The following is a 16,506-nucleotide window of genomic DNA, read 5'->3' on the forward strand; positions in this document are numbered from 1 at the left end:
TATAGCTGAGAATACCACGTGCCGTTGGGCACACGGAGCATGTGACAACGTCGTCGCCTGCATCTTGGCTTGGCATTCAATGATCCAAACTTGGCGCCGCGTCGGTTACACTTTGTCCAAGTTGAAGCTTAGCGTCGTCTGATTCGACAGCAAAAACGAATCAGATGTCTACAGACACAGCCTTCTTCGCGCCACGTCGCTCTGTGGCATTGGTCCGCGCCTATCTGCTGCAACGGCCACTTGCTACCTCACAAATCCTACCCTTCGCACAACACAAGAACGACGCCGCGAACACACGCTCCAGCGCCCTGCCCAAAAGAAGGCGGAAGCCAAGGTAATGCGCGCAGGCGAAGCGACTGCACGCGCCACCCAGAGGGCCAACGAGGCGCCTGAAGAGAAGGCTGCGCGATTCGCCAAGCGCAAAAAGACGGAAGACACCGACAAGAAGCCGCGCATCAACCAACATCCGCGGCGCCTCTGCAGCTCCCCGCAACGACGCGCCGGACGCATCCACCATTGTGCAACCGGCCAACGAGAGCAGGCGCTATGACAGCGACAAGACGATCAACACACTCAAGGCGTACAGTCGCACACACGACCTCAAGGTGCGCATTCTTCGGCGCCATCGTCCGCCTTCTTGCGCTTGGCGAGTCGCGCAGCCTTCTCTTCGGGCGTCTCGTTGGCCTTCTGGGTGGCGCGTGCAGTCACTTTGCCCGCGCGCGTGATCTTGGATTCTACCTACTTTTGGGCAGGGCGCTGGACGATCACTCGGCCACCATTCATTGCAACGATGGTCACGGGCGAAGTCATCGATGGCGTTGACGTGCTCGGGATCTGCGACTCTCTTGAACCGAGCACCAGCGGCGAGAGCTTTGCGGCTGGTTGATGGCTTGGCAGGCGGGTCCCGCGCCACCGTACGATGCCCGCTGCGGGACACACGAGTGCCTTTTGTTTCAATGTGTCAGGTCAACAATGTCCATGAGCGGACCCACTTGACGTTCGGGATTTCATCACTGCTTCATTGTCTGAGGCACAGCGCCTCCTCCACGGCGAGACACAACCACAGCCTGGCTCGGACTGCAGTTTACCCTCCACAATTTATTGTAACCAGAATCTTCTAGCAGTTACGCTTCATGGCAACTTGTACGCCACTGCCGACAGAATGCGATGCCAAACTTACACGACGAGCCGGTGCACTTCCTCTCAAAAAAAGGTTTTCACGAGCCCACTCCGCAGGAACCCAATCTTATAATCTTATTGCCGCAGAAAGGGCAACGTAATCGACCAATCAACACACGGACAGTTTCATTTGGTTCTGCATCTCAGATCTCAGATCTCGTCGATTTGCGATCACTGGATACGGTGGTAGCGGACACCACGGCCCGAGCGCTTGACAACGACAAGCACCAAGGCAAGTACGCAGACGGCGACGACGGCAAAGAGGCTGCCAGCTTCGGCGGGCGACGACACGGCCGAGAGCGTCGTCCAGCTGCCGCCCCAGTACGACTTGGTCAAGCGCGGGAACAACTTGACGGCAATCGGCGTCTCGAGCGGCGATTGCGTAAACACAAACGAGTCGAACGTGTTGTTGGGCGTCGCGAGAACGTTCGGGCCGCGGACACTGTGCTTCTTGGACGGGCGGCGCGTCTTGGGCAGTTCGAGGGGCGTCGCGTTGAAGTACTGCACAACGCTGTAGCCCTGCGTCGACGCGGAGAGGACGCCCGTCACCTGGACCGTGACGGCGCCGCCGTCAGACGCCGACGCGTACACGTCCTGGCACACGACCGACCCGACGTTGGCGACACCAGCGTCTTCGGCGGTGATCTTGCCCGTGACGCACGTGCCGTGGGGGTAGACGTTGACGCGGCCGAGGTCCTCGGCGTCGACGACAAGCTTTCCAACTTCGACGTGGTCGACCGCCTGCAGGTAGACGGCGCCGGCATCTTGGGCCACGGCTTTGGCGGACGGCACAACAGCAACGTCAGCGGCCAGCGCAACCACGCCACGGTCCTCGGCCGTCAAGCTGAGCTTGTAAGTGACATTGAGCGACGACGACGAGACTTGGACAGTAGACGCATCCGCCGCGTCCAGCTTGAGGTTGTATGCGGCGAGCGAGGCGTTCGAGGCGTAGTGGATCGAGCCGGCGTCGTACGCCCGGAGCGTCACGTTGGCCTGCGCGCTCGACGCCAGCGCACCATCGTGGACGACAGTTTGCGCCTGGGACGAGATGTACGAGACGGGGGCGTTGGCGCGGACGGTCACGACGAGGGCACCGGCGGTCGTGGCGTCCGGGTACGCGTGCGTGAGGTTCAAGTACGAGTTGTTGGTGCCCTTGTAGTAACGGTAGGTGACATCAGCGAGCACGAGGTTGAGGAGCGCGGCCGAGTTGGACGCGATCGTGACGTCGGTGGCGTTGCCGCCGTCGTTGGCGCGGACGATAACGCGTCCTGGCACGTCCAAGTAGAGACCGTGGAGAGTCTCGTTGGTGCTGAACGTCTTCTCAAAGAGGCCCGGCGCGGTGATCGTCTCCGACATGATAAAGTGCAAAGTGACTAAGTCGTCGATTCGGCAGTGTAGAGTGCGTGTAACGAGAGTGATGGGCCTGCGCATCCCTGGCCTCGGACAGGCCATTGGCCATGGGCACGCGACGGCGTCGTACAGTGGGGAGCGAGTGGTAGCAACCAGTCGTAGAGAGCCGGCGGGATCGGTCGGAGGTGGAGAGCTGAGCTAGAGTAGTCCAGAGCTCAGGACAGGAGTCGGGTGTCGCGACATATGAGGAAAGGCGACACCCACCGGCGTCGGATCTTTGCTGCCGCCGAGCGTGGTGGTTGCTTCGTCCCAAGCTTGGAGAAGTGTTAAAGGCAGCATCTTTATTCGTGTCGGTTTTGCGTCTGTGCGCGAATCGCTGCCGTCTCGCACCGTGCTCCGCGGAGGCGTCGACCATGATGCAGGACGAGAGCGCGTGGATGATGGACGCTCCAAGGAGCAGCTGTCGCGGACGTGAGCATTTTCCAAAACACGTCACGCAGCTGCGTTGTCAATATGGATGCCTGCGCGTCGTGCGGCACGTCAAGCCAGCGCTTGCTCAACGAACGAGTGCGAGAATTGAAGTGGCATTCCTCAACGAACGGATTCAAGAATTGGAATTGAGTTTGAAGTGCTCGAAAAGCCGGAGCTGCCCACGGGGAGCAGCCTATGTACTTCGTATTCCACCGTAGGGACGCATTTGTCATCATCGTACATTGGACACAAAACGGTGCTGAATTGATATTAGCTTGATACATTCCGACCAAAAGCCATATCTTACTGAATGCGCTGGTAGCGTCCGCGCGCGACACGCTTGATGGCGACAAAGGCCGCAAGGAGGACGAGCGCGGCGCAGGCGACAAGCGACGTGGCTTCCATCGAGGCCGACACGACCGTCGGCGCTGTGTTGAGCGCCGTCCAGCCGCCCCAGCTCCAGCTAAAGCCGTGCACACGCGGCGTAAAGACGATGGCAATGGGCTCGGCGCGGGGCGTCGGCAGGAGCGTTGTCGTCGCGTACTCGTTCGTCGTCGTTGCGTGCACGTTGGGGCTGTCGAAGCGGAACCACTTGTGCGGGCGGCGCGTCTTGGGCAACTGCGCCGGCGTCGAGTTGAAGTAGGTCACGGCGCCGCCGTCGTCCGTGCTCGCGTGCAAAATCCCAGTCGACTGGAGCACGACGCGCCCGGCGTCGGCAGCCGACGCGTACGAGTCGACGCAGACGATCGACCCGATGTACACGGCGCCGAGGTCCTCGGCGTCGACCTTGCTCGTGCTGCACGACCCCGACGGGTACACGCTCACGACGCTGGCGTCGTCGGCCGACGTCTGCAGCTTGTCGACGCGGACGTCCGAGTGCAGGTAGATGGCGCCGGCGTCGCTCGCGCTCGCCTTGAGCGTCGCCGCCGACGTGGTGTTGGCCGTAACCGCGACGCGACTGCTGTCGTCGGCGTCGATCGAGAGCTTGGTCCCGACGTCGACCGACGGCGTCACAATTTGGATCGTCGCCGCGTCGGAGGCATCCAGCTTGAGGCTCTGGACGCGGACGCCGGTGGTGTCCGTGTAAAAGATGGCGCCGGCGTCATACGCGCGGAGCTCGAGTGCCGCTGTCGCGTCGCTTGTCGCCAACGCGCCCGCCTCCACAATCGTCTCGGCGTGCGTCGAGAGGTACGTCACGGGCGACCGGAGCACCACGTCGACGAGGAGCGCGCCACGCGTCACGTGGTCCGGGTGCCCGGTCGTGATGTTGAGGACCGGGTGGGGGCCGGGCACTGGCAACTCAACGCCGTCGATCTCAATGTGCGTGTCAAAGCTACGGTTACCCACGCTCGCGAGCACGAGGGCGAGGAGGTCTGCGGACGTGGCCGAAGCCGTCACGACGGCGCTGGCGTTGGCCGCTTGGTCGTAGCGGACGTGGACGCGCCCGGGCAGGTGGAGGAAGAGCCCGTCGAGCGTCGCGTTGAAGGTCCAGCGCTGCTGCACGAGGCCGGGGGGCGTGATCGTCTCGGAGGCCATGGTTGTAGGCGGTGGCAAATTCAGATCTGAACCCAACGGTGTTGGCTGGTGAGCGGCTTCAGAATGTATGTCCCGAATCCTGGTCCGCAGAATGCAGGCTGGTCCAACTGTCCGATGTCGTGGTTGGCACCGCGTTCTGGCGCGGCAAGGCGCCAGAGACTGCTGCGAGGGCGGGATAGAAGGCTCTTGTGGGCACAATCTTCGCCTCTGGGACGACGCTGCGAACGGGTTCTGGTATGCAGCCGAATCCAGAATGCGTGAAGTGCAGATCTCTGAGTCGCATGTCGCACTGTGAATCTGGTGCCGTTGGCTTGTGGCAGTCCAATGCAAGGGAGTGAGATGGGACGCACAGCCTGTACGAATGAACTTCTGCGCGGTATTCGACCGAGATGCTGCTGCCCCAAGAACAAGCCCAAGGTTCATGCCCAAGGTCGAGCCGCATATAGCTGACACGCGGACATACGAGCCGCCTGTAACATAAGCTTACTTACTCGCCAGCGACTTGCCTACATACCAGCTGCAGCCCCGTCGGTCATCGCCCAGTCACGGTGGTGACCCCCGTGGGATGCAGCACCGTGTCAGAGCCAATCATGCGTCGCACTGACGCACGCGGTGGGTCGGGAGCCAATGAAAGCAGTCGCTCCCTCAACGAGCTGACGGGCTGCGCCTATAGCCCTTCCCCGAAGAACAAGCTATCACGCTCATTTGCGAGTTGGGTCGTCAAGCTCCCAACCTCATAGATACTCAACCCACCACTTGCGGCGGCGAAACGCGATCCCATGCTCGTGCGTTGGAGGACGAAACACTGGCAAACAGACAAGCAGAGTCGTGTGGTTCTGCGCATGACGACTGCATCTGCACGATATGAAAGGGCTTGTCGCTGACCACAGACTCTAGCCGAATGGATACCTCGAGCACCAGCGATATTGGGTGCCATCGACCGTTGCCCATAGCTAACGGCTTTGGACTTGAAGCATGGGCTTCGTCGTGGAGTGTTTCACCGAGCTGAACCAGCGATACTCGCGGCGAGCTGGCTGCCACAGCGTCGCTACGCAGCTTGCCTTTTGACCACGTCAACTGCGTTGAGCAGAAGTGTCGGTGGAGTAGCTGCACGAAGCACCATTACGCCTGACAAAAATCGTCGGGTGATAGCTCGTCGTCACCGATGTCCTAGGCTACCAGCTTTGGCTACGAAGCTCATCATCACTTATTACCTTCCTGGAGGCCATTTTGCAGGCCACATACGAGGCGGTATTCTTGGTGGCACCTCACAACCCGTTGCGCCTTCAAGAATGGCCCAAGACACGACAAGCAACGCTCGGTACCGCACTGGCCAGATGGTCGTCAGTCCCAGCGCGCGCTGACCATCGCTGCCATGTACACCATTTTCGAATTATATCGGCCATGCTAGGCCAGCGCCATGACGTCGCCCGCCACGAGCGCAACTCGCGCGCCAGCATTGCGAGCAGTCTGGGCAAGCCCGAGTTCGACTACATCGAGGCCAAGACGCCGACGGCCATGGAGACGGGCGGGCTCCGCGCCGGCGACGCGCCCGTGTACACGTCGCCCGAGATCCTCGCGCTCCTCTTCCAGTACGCGGCCATTGGCGTCGTCTACGGCGGCATCTCTGGGATGCAGTACCCGATCCTTACCGCGTACTTCAACCTCGAAGGCAACATCCTCAACTCGGCGACGGCGCTCATGAGCCTCGGGTGGTCGCTCAAGGTCTTCTTCGGCATGCTCACCGACTGCGTGCCCATCTGCGGCTACCACCGCAAGCCATACATCCTCATCGGCTGGACCCTCACGGCGATACTGCTGCTCATCGTGGCGCTCAAGCCCGCGGGCGAGCCGGCGCCGGATCCTCATGCGACCGCCAACGGGTCGGTGCTCGCACTGCTCTGCGCGGTCGCGTGCTTTTGCTACATCATGGCCGACGTCGCGCAGGACGCACTCCTCGTCGCGTACTCGCAGCGTGAGCCGGTGGCCCGTCGTGGTCGGCTCCAGGCGCTGATTTACTCGGTGCGGGCGCTGGCGATGCCCGGCATGTCAGCAGTCTCCGGCTTCTGCCTCAACTCGACGCGCATGACCGGCACATACGACTGGGACATTGGCGTCAACGGGTACTTCTGGATCTTGGCGGCCACTTCGATCCTCAACGTCCCGGTGGTCTGGTTTTGGCTCAAAGATGTTCAGTCGACGACGCGGGTGTCGGTCTCGAGCTACTTGGCGCGGTTTTGGACGCTCGCGCAAAAGCGCGTCGTGTGGCAGGTCATGCTCTACATCTTCTTCTTCGCCTTCTTCACCTCGTACATCTCGACGACCGCGGCGCCGTACGTGGCGCTCTACTGGGCCAAGGTCGAGAACCTCAACTCGTCGCTCATGGGCATTCTTGGCAGCGTCCTCTACGCTGGGATTATCGCAGCCACGGGCAAGTACGGCACGCGCTGGAACTGGCGCTACATGCTCGTCCTCACGACGCTAACAGCCAACGCGATTGACGCTGTCGTAGCGTTCTGCACCATCTACAATGTGGTCCGCAACCAGTGGTTCTTCCTCGGCGTGCCACTCACGGAGCAGCTGCCCTTAGCCGTCAACTTTGTCGTCGGGTCCTTTGTCATTGTCGAGTTGGCCGAAGAAGGCAGCGAAGGCGTGCTCTACGGCCTCCTCACCACCATCCACAACCTCCCGGGCGTCTTTGGCCCGATGATCACCAACGTGGTTGACGCCAACTTCAGCGTCAGCAGCCGCGCGATCAAGAAGGACCTCCCCGAGACCCGAAACGAGGTCGCGTGGACGTATGCCATTGCGTATGCGTCCACTGTCATTGGCTGTCTCTGGGTCGTCCTGCTGCCGAGTCAAAAGGAAGCGGTCTTAGAGCTCAAGAAGCACGGCGGGAGCTACCCGACCGTCGCCGGATGCATCTTTTACGCCTTCTTCGTCATCCTCGCCACGTCCATCACGGGGACGATGACGTCGATGTTTGACTCGACCAACTGCCTCAAGCTTGCCGGTGGGCACGGCTGTCCGGAAGAGACGTCGCAGCTCTACTTGCTCGGCATCTTCATCCCTGCCGGTCTCGCATTGCTTGGTATTCTGTACTTCAAATTTCGACTCGGATCGGAATGAAAAATGGTGTCATCTTTTTGTGCAACAGTCACATTGTCAACGTAGCTGCGCTAAGTAGTGCGACGATGGCACTGTGGTGGCGCTGCTGCGCGCCGATGATCGCTTCGCGCGAGCCGCCTTCGCGCCGGTGCGTCAAGAGGAACCGGACGACGTCCAAATGTCCGTGGAAGCTCGCTCCGTCGATCGCGCGCGTCGAGCACCCCTCGTGGCGGAACCGGTGCAAGAAGTCGACGACGGTCAAGTGACCGTTGGCGGCTGCCTCGTCCATCGCGCGTACCGTGCAGCTTTCGCGGCGGTGGTCGTGCAGAAAGGCCACGACGTTCAAGTGACCGTTGGCGGCCGCGCCGTCCATGGCGTCCGTCGAGCAGCCCTCGCGGCGCACGTCGTGGAGGAAGCGTACGATTTTGATGTGGCCGCGGGTCGCTGCGTCGTCCATGGCTCGGCGCGTGGCCTCATACCCGCGCGTGTGGAGACTCTGGACCATTGGCAAGTGACCGGCCCGCGCCGCCAAGTCCAGCGCAGAGGCAGTACAGCGGTGGTCCTTACGCAACAAGAGCATCTGTACGACTTTGACGTGGCCCTTCCAAGCGCCGAGCTCGATTGCGTGTGTGAACGGCAGTGTGTCGGTCGGGCACATCGCCGGCGACGCGAGGATGGACGCCAAGAGCACCTCGTCGTTCACGGCCACGGCATGCGTCAGCAGGACAAAGCGCATGTTGTCGTCGCATGCTACAAGGCGATGTAGGCGGCGAACGCCCCACTGTGCGAGCCATGGCGCAAAGGCGGCAGCGAACGCGGCCAGTTGCTGGTCGAGCGCGTCGTAGAAGGGCACGAGGCGCAGAAGCCACGGGTGGCGGAAGGCCGAAGGGCGCAGCAGGCTGCAGCTGGCTTCATGCACGCAGCGCAAGCAGGCGCGGACGTCGGCGTAGACACCGGCCTCGTAGCTGGCGATGACGCGGACGAGCTCGGCGTTGCGCAGCACGACGCCTGCTGCCATTGTGGGCGAAAGAATTGCAAGCAGCAGCCAATCATATGCTGGAAAGCCACAAGCTTTTGGCCAATCCAACTCACACGAGCGCGATCTTCACCGCGAATCATCGCTGGGTCAGCAGCAGGATTTTAGCCAATCGGATTGCTGCGAGCCACGGCCCAAGATGACGTCATTAAATTGCACTGTATTTAAATTGTAAAATGAAATTTGTACTTGATATTTGTATCAAACAGCACGGGATTTTATAGAAACGCGTGCGCACTACACGCCCCACACACATTCGCAAATAGTCTGGGTCAAATATAACATCATTTACGTTTTCGTGCCGAGGCGTCTTCCACGGAAATAGTCTGAACTTCAACCTCCCTATGACAGGACCATCGCGCACCGATTTTGACGGCAACAGAGTCGCACAGAGCTCCCAGCTTCTCTCTTGGCCTCTGTGTCGAATGCGTCGTTGAGACCAAGCTCCTTCGCACTGCGTGTGGTACCCACGGAACCCGGCCGAGGCCAAGTGCACACTATTTATGTCGACGAAGTCCAGGAATTCCGGTTTCATCCGGATACTGCGTATTAGTAGACAGCTCAAGAGGGGCGAGGAGTTCCTGACCACACCAGTTTCTGTTGCATCAACACGCCACCATGTTCCACGTAAGTCCTTAGCCGCGCGGCTCCATGGCCTCATGCGCAGGCTGCCACGTAGACTCCTCTGCGCGCCCTTAGCAAGCTCTCGGCTGCCCGCTTCGCCTCGACCTTGGTTGTCGCCGAGCACGCCGGCCAGAAGCTCACGGGCGGGACCCTGAGCGCGATCACGGCCGCGTCCAAGATTGGCGGCGACATCACGGTGCTCGTCTCGGGCTCCAACACGGCCGCCATCGCGCAGGAGGCTGCGGCCGTGCAGGGCGTCAAGGCCGTTCTCCACGCCGACAGCGCGCAGTACGACCACGCGATCGCCGAGGAGGTCACGAACCTCGTCGCCGCCGTCCAGGCCGCGTCGAGCTTTTCGCACATCCTTGCGCCGTCGTCCAACATCTCGAAGAACTTTGTTCCGCGCCTCGGCGCGACGCTCGACGTGGCGCCCTTGACGGATGTGCTCGCGGTCGTCGACGAGACCACGTTCCAGCGCCCCATGTACGCCGGTAACGCGATCGCGACCGTGACGTCGTCGGACGCTGTCAAGCTCATGACGATCCGCCCCACGGGCTTTGAGAAGGCGGCTGCCACGGGTGGCTCGGCCTCGGTGTCGGCCGCGCCCACTGCTGCCCCCGCCAACTTGACCAAGTTTGTCTCGGAGGAGACGAGCTCGTCGGACCGCCCCGACTTGGCCTCGGCTCGCGTTGTCGTCAGCGGTGGCCGCGGTATGAAGAGCGGTGAGAACTTTGCCATGCTCAACACGCTCGCCGACAAGCTCAAGGGCGCGGTCGGTGCGTCGCGTGCGGCCGTTGACGCGGGCTTTGTCCCGAACGAGCTCCAGGTCGGCCAGACGGGCAAGGTCGTCGCGCCGGAACTCTACATCGCCGTCGGTATCTCGGGTGCCATCCAGCACTTGGCCGGCATGAAGGACTCGAAGACGATCGTCGCCATCAACAAGGACGGCGAGGCCCCGATCTTCCAGGTCTCGGACTACGGTCTTGTCGACGACCTCTTCAAGGTCGTCCCCGAATTGACCGAAAAGATCTAAACGACACGAAGAAACATTGTGTGCTTGTCTTGTGTGTTGTCATCGTCTCCATCCACACGTCGCGGTCATGAAGCCGCCCAGCGTCGCCTCCACATGCACCACAAGCGCACCGGTATCACTTAGGTCTCTATTGCAGCGTCCACAGAGCTACTTGCTGCGCCATCGACGCCACCTTGACGCCACCGTACCCCGTGCCCCGCTCTTGGGTACGTGGCGGATCCCCTTCCTTGGGTTCAGCGCCGGCCCACGCCGACGACACGCACTTGTGGGTGGGTGTCCTGGACTTCGTACTGTACGTCCAGGTCGTCAAACGCAAGGTGGTTCACGCGCGACGCCATCTTTCTCGTCTGCTCGACGCTGCGCACGTCGACGGCGAGCACCTGCGTGATGGCTGGTCGTTCATGAGCTTCCTCGTTGTCGGATCTCGCAGGGTTGACTACCGTCGCAGAGGCGGGCAGTGTCGTTCGCGTAGAACCGGCTCGGGCGCGAGAGGCGCAGCACGGTAGCCTTGGCCTCGGGCACCCACGCGACCGATCTACGGAGCACGCTGAGCTGCCTCCATGCGGTGTGCAGTGCTACCGCTGCGTCGACACTGTCGCCGCGATCCACGGCGCAACGGCCACGTCGGTGGGCTCCATGCAGTCGTAGGCTATGCCAGGGCAGGAGATGATGGTACTGAGCGGTGTAACGGACGAACGTACCGGGGACGTATGGCTTGAGGTCGACGATGGGCGTGCCATCGACGAGGTCGATGCCCGAGACGACGACCGTGCGTGCGGCCTTGTCGACGCGCTCGATCTTGGCGAGCGTGATGCCAATCGGGTTGGGTCGATGCGGCGTCCGCGTGGCGAAGATGCCCATGCGCTGCTTGAGCATGGGCGGACTCACCTTGGCCTACGCGACCAACATGAGCTCACGAAGCATCGATCGAGTCGGACGCGAAACGTGTGGGCCGTCCCCGCTTCCGTGCGCAAGCCAGTATGCGCCCGCGCGTTCTTCCCGTTCGTGTTGCAATGGAAGACAAAGGTGAGCCAGACGTGGCTAAACGCCTCGAGGCCGTCGAGCGCCTCGGGCGAGATGCTCTTGTGGCACTCGACGTGCGCGCACGTGGCTGGCGCCAAGTACCCTTGGCGCGGCGTGCCAATGCACTGGTGGAAGACAGAGCGCAGCGTTGCGATCGGCTGGATGTAGTAGCCTGCCGAGACGTCGAGCTTGGCTTGCAGCAACGCCCTGAGCTCCTACCACGCCGTATGAGCCCATGTCGCCATGACCGACGCCGACCTTCTCAGCCGAGGTGCGCCCGGCGCGCTCTTCCTGGCGCTGCGTCTCCTTCTTCGCCGCTTCGTCGTGCAGCAATCGCATGCGGGCACGCAGCTGGATGATGTAGTAGGAGACGCTAACGCCGCCGACGAGTAGCGCGAGCAGGACGCCGTGGCCCATGCCCGATCCGGATAGTGCCGGATACGAGGAGATGCAATCGGCGGCAACGGCGCAATGTCGCCGTCGTCTCCCAGATCTGGTACACCCGTTGCCAGGAGCGCGCGTGCCAACGGGACCAAATTCGGGCATTCGACTCAGCTCACTTCTTATTTTTGCCATGACGACGACGACCCACTACCTGACGCTGAGCCTCCGCAGCGTCGAGATGCTAGTCGCACTCCTCGCCGTCGTCGTGCTCTGCCATGTCTTTCACCCGGTCAAGCCCCCGGTGCGCAAGCTGCTCGTGCTCCCGGGTTCGTACACGGTGGGCACCATGCTTGTGGCGAGCATTGCAGCGTTCGTGCTCTCGGCCAGCTCTGTGGTGCTCCATGTCAGCAAGCGCTGGTCGACACTTCGGTACGTCACATCGATCTGTACTGTCCCTCATGGCGTTGTACTAGAATCGGCGCCCAAGCCAAGATGGCAGTCGCCTTTGCCGTGGCCTTCCTCGTGGGTACGATCATGCTCGCTGACAGCTCGCACTACCGCTATTGCCACCGCAGCGCCAACGTGAGCTGCGAGGCGCTCGAGTGGAGCATGACGACGCTGTTTGTGCTCTCGATGCTCTGTGGCGTCGACGCAGTGCTGCAGTACGACCAGGTGCACGCGGCGCCCGAAGACATGCCGCTCACGCCGAACGCCAAGCCTAGCGCTACGATGCGCATGGAAGCTGCGACGCCCGTCTAGGGTATAGGAGGCGTTTTGTGATGAGCTATAAGCTATAAGCTTGAAGCGGAGATGTGTGTACGAACACTGATCGAACGTTGCCTCAAGGAAGCTTTGGCGAGCCAACCGATCACCTCTCACAACTGCCCCACCGTTCTTGGAACTGCAATTTGGAAGTGCAATTTGGGATTCGATGGAAAAGCCGGAATATGTCAAAAAGGGGTACGCGCCCTTTTTCGGAGCCTGAACCGACTTAGATTTCAATAGAAATATTGACCCCCGCTTGCATTTCAGTAGAGAAAAACAAAACGAATTAGTATAGATAGCTCTATGCTCTCGAGGCCCTAGGATTTACGACTGGCGAACGCTTGGATGGGTTGACCAAGTTGCCTTCGATTCGAAGCTTAACGGCCGTACCCCTTTTTGGCACGATTTGCCGATATGCTATTTCAGCGCCCGCCGATTGGTCAGCTTTCGAAACCGTCGCGGGAAGTGGCGTGTTTTTAGTGGGAGGTGCGATGTTTCTATCAAATGGCTAAACGCACCGTCCGAGAAATCCTGCCACAGTGCTGTGCATTCCGCAATTGTCATGGTCGCGCTACCGACAAGCTACCACCTCCACAAGGCCATGATCCACCTGGTCCTCCGCGGTCTGCAAGCGGGCAGCGCCTTCGTGGCCATGCTCACGGCCACGGCCGTCACAGGCCTCTCGTACGCCGACTACAGCCTCATCGTCGCCTACACGGGCTGGATGGCGTCCATGGGCATGGTCGGGCTCCTTCTCTTGCACAAGGTGCCCGCCGTGTACCCGACCAAGACGGCGCTGCTCGCCCACGACGCTGTGCTCGGCGCGCTGCTATTCATTGCGGGCATCTCCATGGCCGCGTCCAAGTTGCTTAACGACGCCTGCAAGCTCCAGAACGCGCTCAACGTGACTGACGGCATCAACTGCTCGTCGTACCGCGCGTCGACCGCGTTCCTCTTTATCGTGGCGGCCCTCCACTTGATCTCGTTTGGCTTGACCATGGTCGACTACTCGAGCCCCAAGGTGCCGATGGAAGACGCTCTCGACATGAACGACGCGTTTGGCGCCAACGAGCCGCGCACGCCCCGCGGCGAGTACCCTGGCGAGTACGTCCCGCCCCAGGAACACCTCGCCCAAGTGTAAGATCGTCGCGTCTGAAGCTAACGTTTATGTAATGCATGCACGAAATGATGTACTTGATGTACTGCACTTGGTCGTCTGCCAAATGCACAAGTCTGCAACGACTACACTACGTACTGAGTTGTCGGATACGGTGGTGCTGGATGTTCTATCGAGACGCCCGTGTACGCTTGAGCCATCTACTGCAGAGCGCAAGGACCACTATGCGGGATCACCAAAGCCACATAGTCGAACTGAGAGTGTATCGGGCAGTGGGTTTGCTCAGGTGTTCTCGCCGGCGCAGCGACTAATGAGGTACCAGCAGTAGTCGGTAGTCTCTGAGATGCACAGAATCAAATGGGCACTTGCTAGAATCGCATTGACATAGGTTAAGAAGAGAGGGGGCATCGATTACTGCGCCGTCGGCGTCTTGATCTCGACGGGCGCCACGTACTCGGTCGTCTCGTGCACCGGGTTCTCGAGGTCCTCGACGACGACCGCGCTGTTGGGCGTCAAGTAGAGCGCCGCGTAGCTGAGGTACGCGAGGAAGCCCTGGATGGCCGCGGCGAGGAAGAGGCCGATCGTGGCAATGTACAGCGCGCCGCAGCTGTTGGCGTGGCAGTAGAAGAACGCCTTGGAGCTGGCAGCGAGCACGATGGCCGCGATGAGCGCGAGCGCGCCGAGGACGCCGTCGGTCACGAGCACGGTGAAGGCCGAGAGCTCGAGCTTCTTGAAATGGATCGCGAGGAGGTAGTAGAGGGCGGCGTGCGCAGCCAAGAGGAAGGCCGTGACAAAGGCAAAGTCACCGGCGGAAAGACCGGTGACGCCCGTGACGCAGAAGAAGGCGATGGCGCTGACGGCGAATTGCGCGCCGCGCGTGAGCAGCTGGAGTTGGTTGGCGCCGGCAATGAACGAGGTCATGGTATTTTGTTAAGTGCCAAGTGCAAACACTGTCCAGCGCGATTTGCGACACGCCCACTTCGTGATCTTTGCACAGCGCCAGTTCCTTGAAGCTCAAGGTCGTGCCACGACGCCGCATACGACACATAACACCGCAGGCGCTAGTACATGAGCACGAGATGCTTATAAAGATCCGAGGCGACTAGCACGGCCCTGTGAATGCGAGAGAGGGCAGCTTGTTTCTTTGACGAGCAAGGGCATGACCCGAATACTTTCGAGGCGCGGTGGTGAGGCCATTTGAATCATCCATGGAACACGCTCGAACAGACCCCTCGTCCCACGCGCAGCTGCAAGGCGGCCAATATATATTGAATTGACTATATCGTGGGTGTGACCTACGCCGGAATCTGTCGCCTGTCCACACGGTCGACCCCGCACCTGAATCGTAGATCGCGCGGATGGTTGAAGCATTGAGCTGCTCCCTTCGCTAAGTACTTGGTCGATGGGGCATCATGTCCAGCGCCAAAACGTTTCTTCTCGACCCATGCAATGGGTTTGATCCCAATCCTTCTCGTTCGATTCAATCGACTAAAGTTCAAGAAACCGAGTGCATTCTTCTGCACACAAATAGCTACTTTTTGATCAACTTTTGTGATTTCAATGGTGAATCTGGATGACGTCGACGGTGCTGCCACCCATTAGGCTTGGTATTTGTATGGATAAGATACCGCTCAGAACGTATCCAGTGGCTTCACCGAACGACACTTTGCTGTATCTTGTTGCCGTGGGGCACAACGAGAAGCACAAGACCGAGCACAGTTATATAACTCGCTTCCAGCCGGTCGACGGTGCTGAATACACACGGCCCCGCGGGTCACGTTGGATCGAGGGCCATCGCCGCTTCGACGAGCGGCTCGCTGCAGCCGTGTGTCGCATGCCGAACGGAGTGGTCCGCAACCACTGCTCGCTACATTCAAGAAGGATTCCATCGCCGAGGAAGTCTCGCGCAAAAGGCTTCGAATGTCGGAACCCGAGTGTTCTTCGCCGACTTCTTGCTTCTTTCTTGAAGGACCTCGACCCACTGGTATCTTTGTACATGTATTAGGGGGTTTCAAAGTTGAAAAAATGGAAAAGCCAATGGCAATGGAGCAGGTCCATGGCGCCAAAAATTGCTTGATTTATAGCCAATGAAAAGCGTTTGCTTTCCGGAGGCATTCCGGAGGCCGAAATGCATGTACCTCCATAATTTGATTCGTTTTTATTGCGTGGCGCCCGACAGTCCGAGGCTCGAGAGCTAGGTCCGAGGACATGGCGGTCCTTGCGCCAGCGTACCTCCTCTTGAGATCCTCTCAACAGGTCCGCTGCCTTATCTATGGTCTTGAAGTAAAGAACAACGTGCATCGTCTTGGTTGCGCACCAGGTTGTGGGCGTCGTTGGGCATAGCGGACGTCGCCCACGTGGCATCGTCCTTCGTCTCGATGTTGATGAAACGTTCTTCACGGTCGGCTGCAGAGAGCCTTCCGCGCATGTCCTTGTAGGACTACTCGTCTCGCATGCGCGCTGGCTTGGCGCACATGCCCCTGTTCGAGTAGACTACCCTGGCCTTCTTGCCCGCCGCGTCTAACGGCGCGGCCGCGCGCTCTCAAAAAACCTTGCGAAATTTGATGGCCTCACTTCTCTCCATCATGGACTCGCTCCATGGCCGAAAATCGACCATGGAGATTGCAATGGAGTTGCCTCGACAAGGGAGAAATTCGCTTCCTTTTTGTCCAATCAGCGCGCCGTATTTTCGAAAGTCCATTTTTTCGAACTCCATTGAAATCTCCATTTTCAACTTTGAAACCCCCTATTCAAGCTGCATAATCTCGTTGGTTGAATCTCATCGTGTTGGGCAATTTAAAGTTAGAGCGTCGCGGTCATGACGAAATTCGGGAACGAGTACTCTTCGACAGTCGTCGTCGCCGTCGCTATGGTGCGGAA

At 60.2% G+C, this 16,506-nt stretch overlaps 9 protein-coding genes across 9 annotated transcripts; 4 read left to right on the plus strand and 5 right to left on the minus strand.

Moving 5' to 3' along the window:
- Positions 1-1,187: 1,187 nt before the first annotated feature.
- On the minus strand, positions 1,188-2,754 carry SDRG_10178 (hypothetical protein). The gene has a single exon (XM_008616158.1). It carries the CDS (start codon positions 2,629-2,631, stop codon positions 1,351-1,353), a length of 1,281 nt encoding a protein of 426 aa, XP_008614380.1. The 5' UTR covers positions 2,632-2,754; the 3' UTR covers positions 1,188-1,350.
- A 488-nt stretch (positions 2,755-3,242) lies between these two features.
- On the minus strand, positions 3,243-4,779 carry SDRG_10179 (hypothetical protein). Its single transcript, XM_008616159.1, has one exon. The coding sequence runs from the start codon at positions 4,534-4,536 to the stop codon at positions 3,304-3,306; it is 1,233 nt and encodes a 410-aa protein (XP_008614381.1). The 5' UTR covers positions 4,537-4,779; the 3' UTR covers positions 3,243-3,303.
- Positions 4,780-5,862: 1,083 nt separating this feature from the next.
- Positions 5,863-7,693, plus strand: SDRG_10180 (hypothetical protein). Its single transcript, XM_008616160.1, has one exon. The coding sequence runs from the start codon at positions 5,941-5,943 to the stop codon at positions 7,663-7,665; it is 1,725 nt and encodes a 574-aa protein (XP_008614382.1). The 5' UTR covers positions 5,863-5,940; the 3' UTR covers positions 7,666-7,693.
- On the minus strand, positions 7,694-8,662 carry SDRG_10181 (hypothetical protein; the record flags this gene model as incomplete). Its single annotated transcript, XM_008616161.1, has 1 exon — positions 7,694-8,662. The coding sequence occupies one exon, from the start codon at positions 8,660-8,662 to the stop codon at positions 7,694-7,696; it is 969 nt and encodes a 322-aa protein (XP_008614383.1).
- Positions 8,663-9,208: 546 nt separating this feature from the next.
- SDRG_10182 (electron transfer flavoprotein alpha subunit) lies at positions 9,209-10,388 on the plus strand. Its single transcript, XM_008616162.1, has 2 exons — positions 9,209-9,307; positions 9,360-10,388. Exons 1-2 carry the CDS (start codon positions 9,299-9,301, stop codon positions 10,335-10,337), a joined length of 987 nt encoding a protein of 328 aa, XP_008614384.1. The 5' UTR covers positions 9,209-9,298; the 3' UTR covers positions 10,338-10,388.
- Positions 10,389-10,570: 182 nt separating this feature from the next.
- On the minus strand, positions 10,571-11,777 carry SDRG_10183 (hypothetical protein; the record flags this gene model as incomplete). The annotated part of the gene is made up of 6 exons (XM_008616163.1): positions 10,571-10,728; positions 10,778-10,872; positions 10,917-10,986; positions 11,039-11,231; positions 11,276-11,575; positions 11,619-11,777. The coding sequence occupies 6 exons, from the start codon at positions 11,775-11,777 to the stop codon at positions 10,571-10,573; spliced, it is 975 nt and encodes a 324-aa protein (XP_008614385.1).
- SDRG_10184 (hypothetical protein) lies at positions 11,732-12,591 on the plus strand. The gene is made up of 2 exons (XM_008616164.1): positions 11,732-12,173; positions 12,218-12,591. The coding sequence occupies exons 1-2, from the start codon at positions 11,776-11,778 to the stop codon at positions 12,501-12,503; spliced, it is 684 nt and encodes a 227-aa protein (XP_008614386.1). The 5' UTR covers positions 11,732-11,775; the 3' UTR covers positions 12,504-12,591.
- A 439-nt stretch (positions 12,592-13,030) lies between these two features.
- On the plus strand, positions 13,031-13,707 carry SDRG_10185 (hypothetical protein). Its single transcript, XM_008616165.1, has one exon. The coding sequence runs from the start codon at positions 13,072-13,074 to the stop codon at positions 13,648-13,650; it is 579 nt and encodes a 192-aa protein (XP_008614387.1). The 5' UTR covers positions 13,031-13,071; the 3' UTR covers positions 13,651-13,707.
- Positions 13,708-13,984: 277 nt separating this feature from the next.
- Positions 13,985-14,682, minus strand: SDRG_10186 (hypothetical protein). Its single transcript, XM_008616166.1, has one exon. The coding sequence runs from the start codon at positions 14,545-14,547 to the stop codon at positions 14,038-14,040; it is 510 nt and encodes a 169-aa protein (XP_008614388.1). The 5' UTR covers positions 14,548-14,682; the 3' UTR covers positions 13,985-14,037.
- Positions 14,683-16,506: the final 1,824 nt, after the last annotated feature.

The sequence above is a fragment of the Saprolegnia diclina genome, assembly GCF_000281045.1.
Source record: "Saprolegnia diclina VS20 unplaced genomic scaffold supercont1.34, whole genome shotgun sequence".
Taxonomy (NCBI): Eukaryota; Oomycota; class Saprolegniomycetes; order Saprolegniales; family Saprolegniaceae; genus Saprolegnia; species Saprolegnia diclina.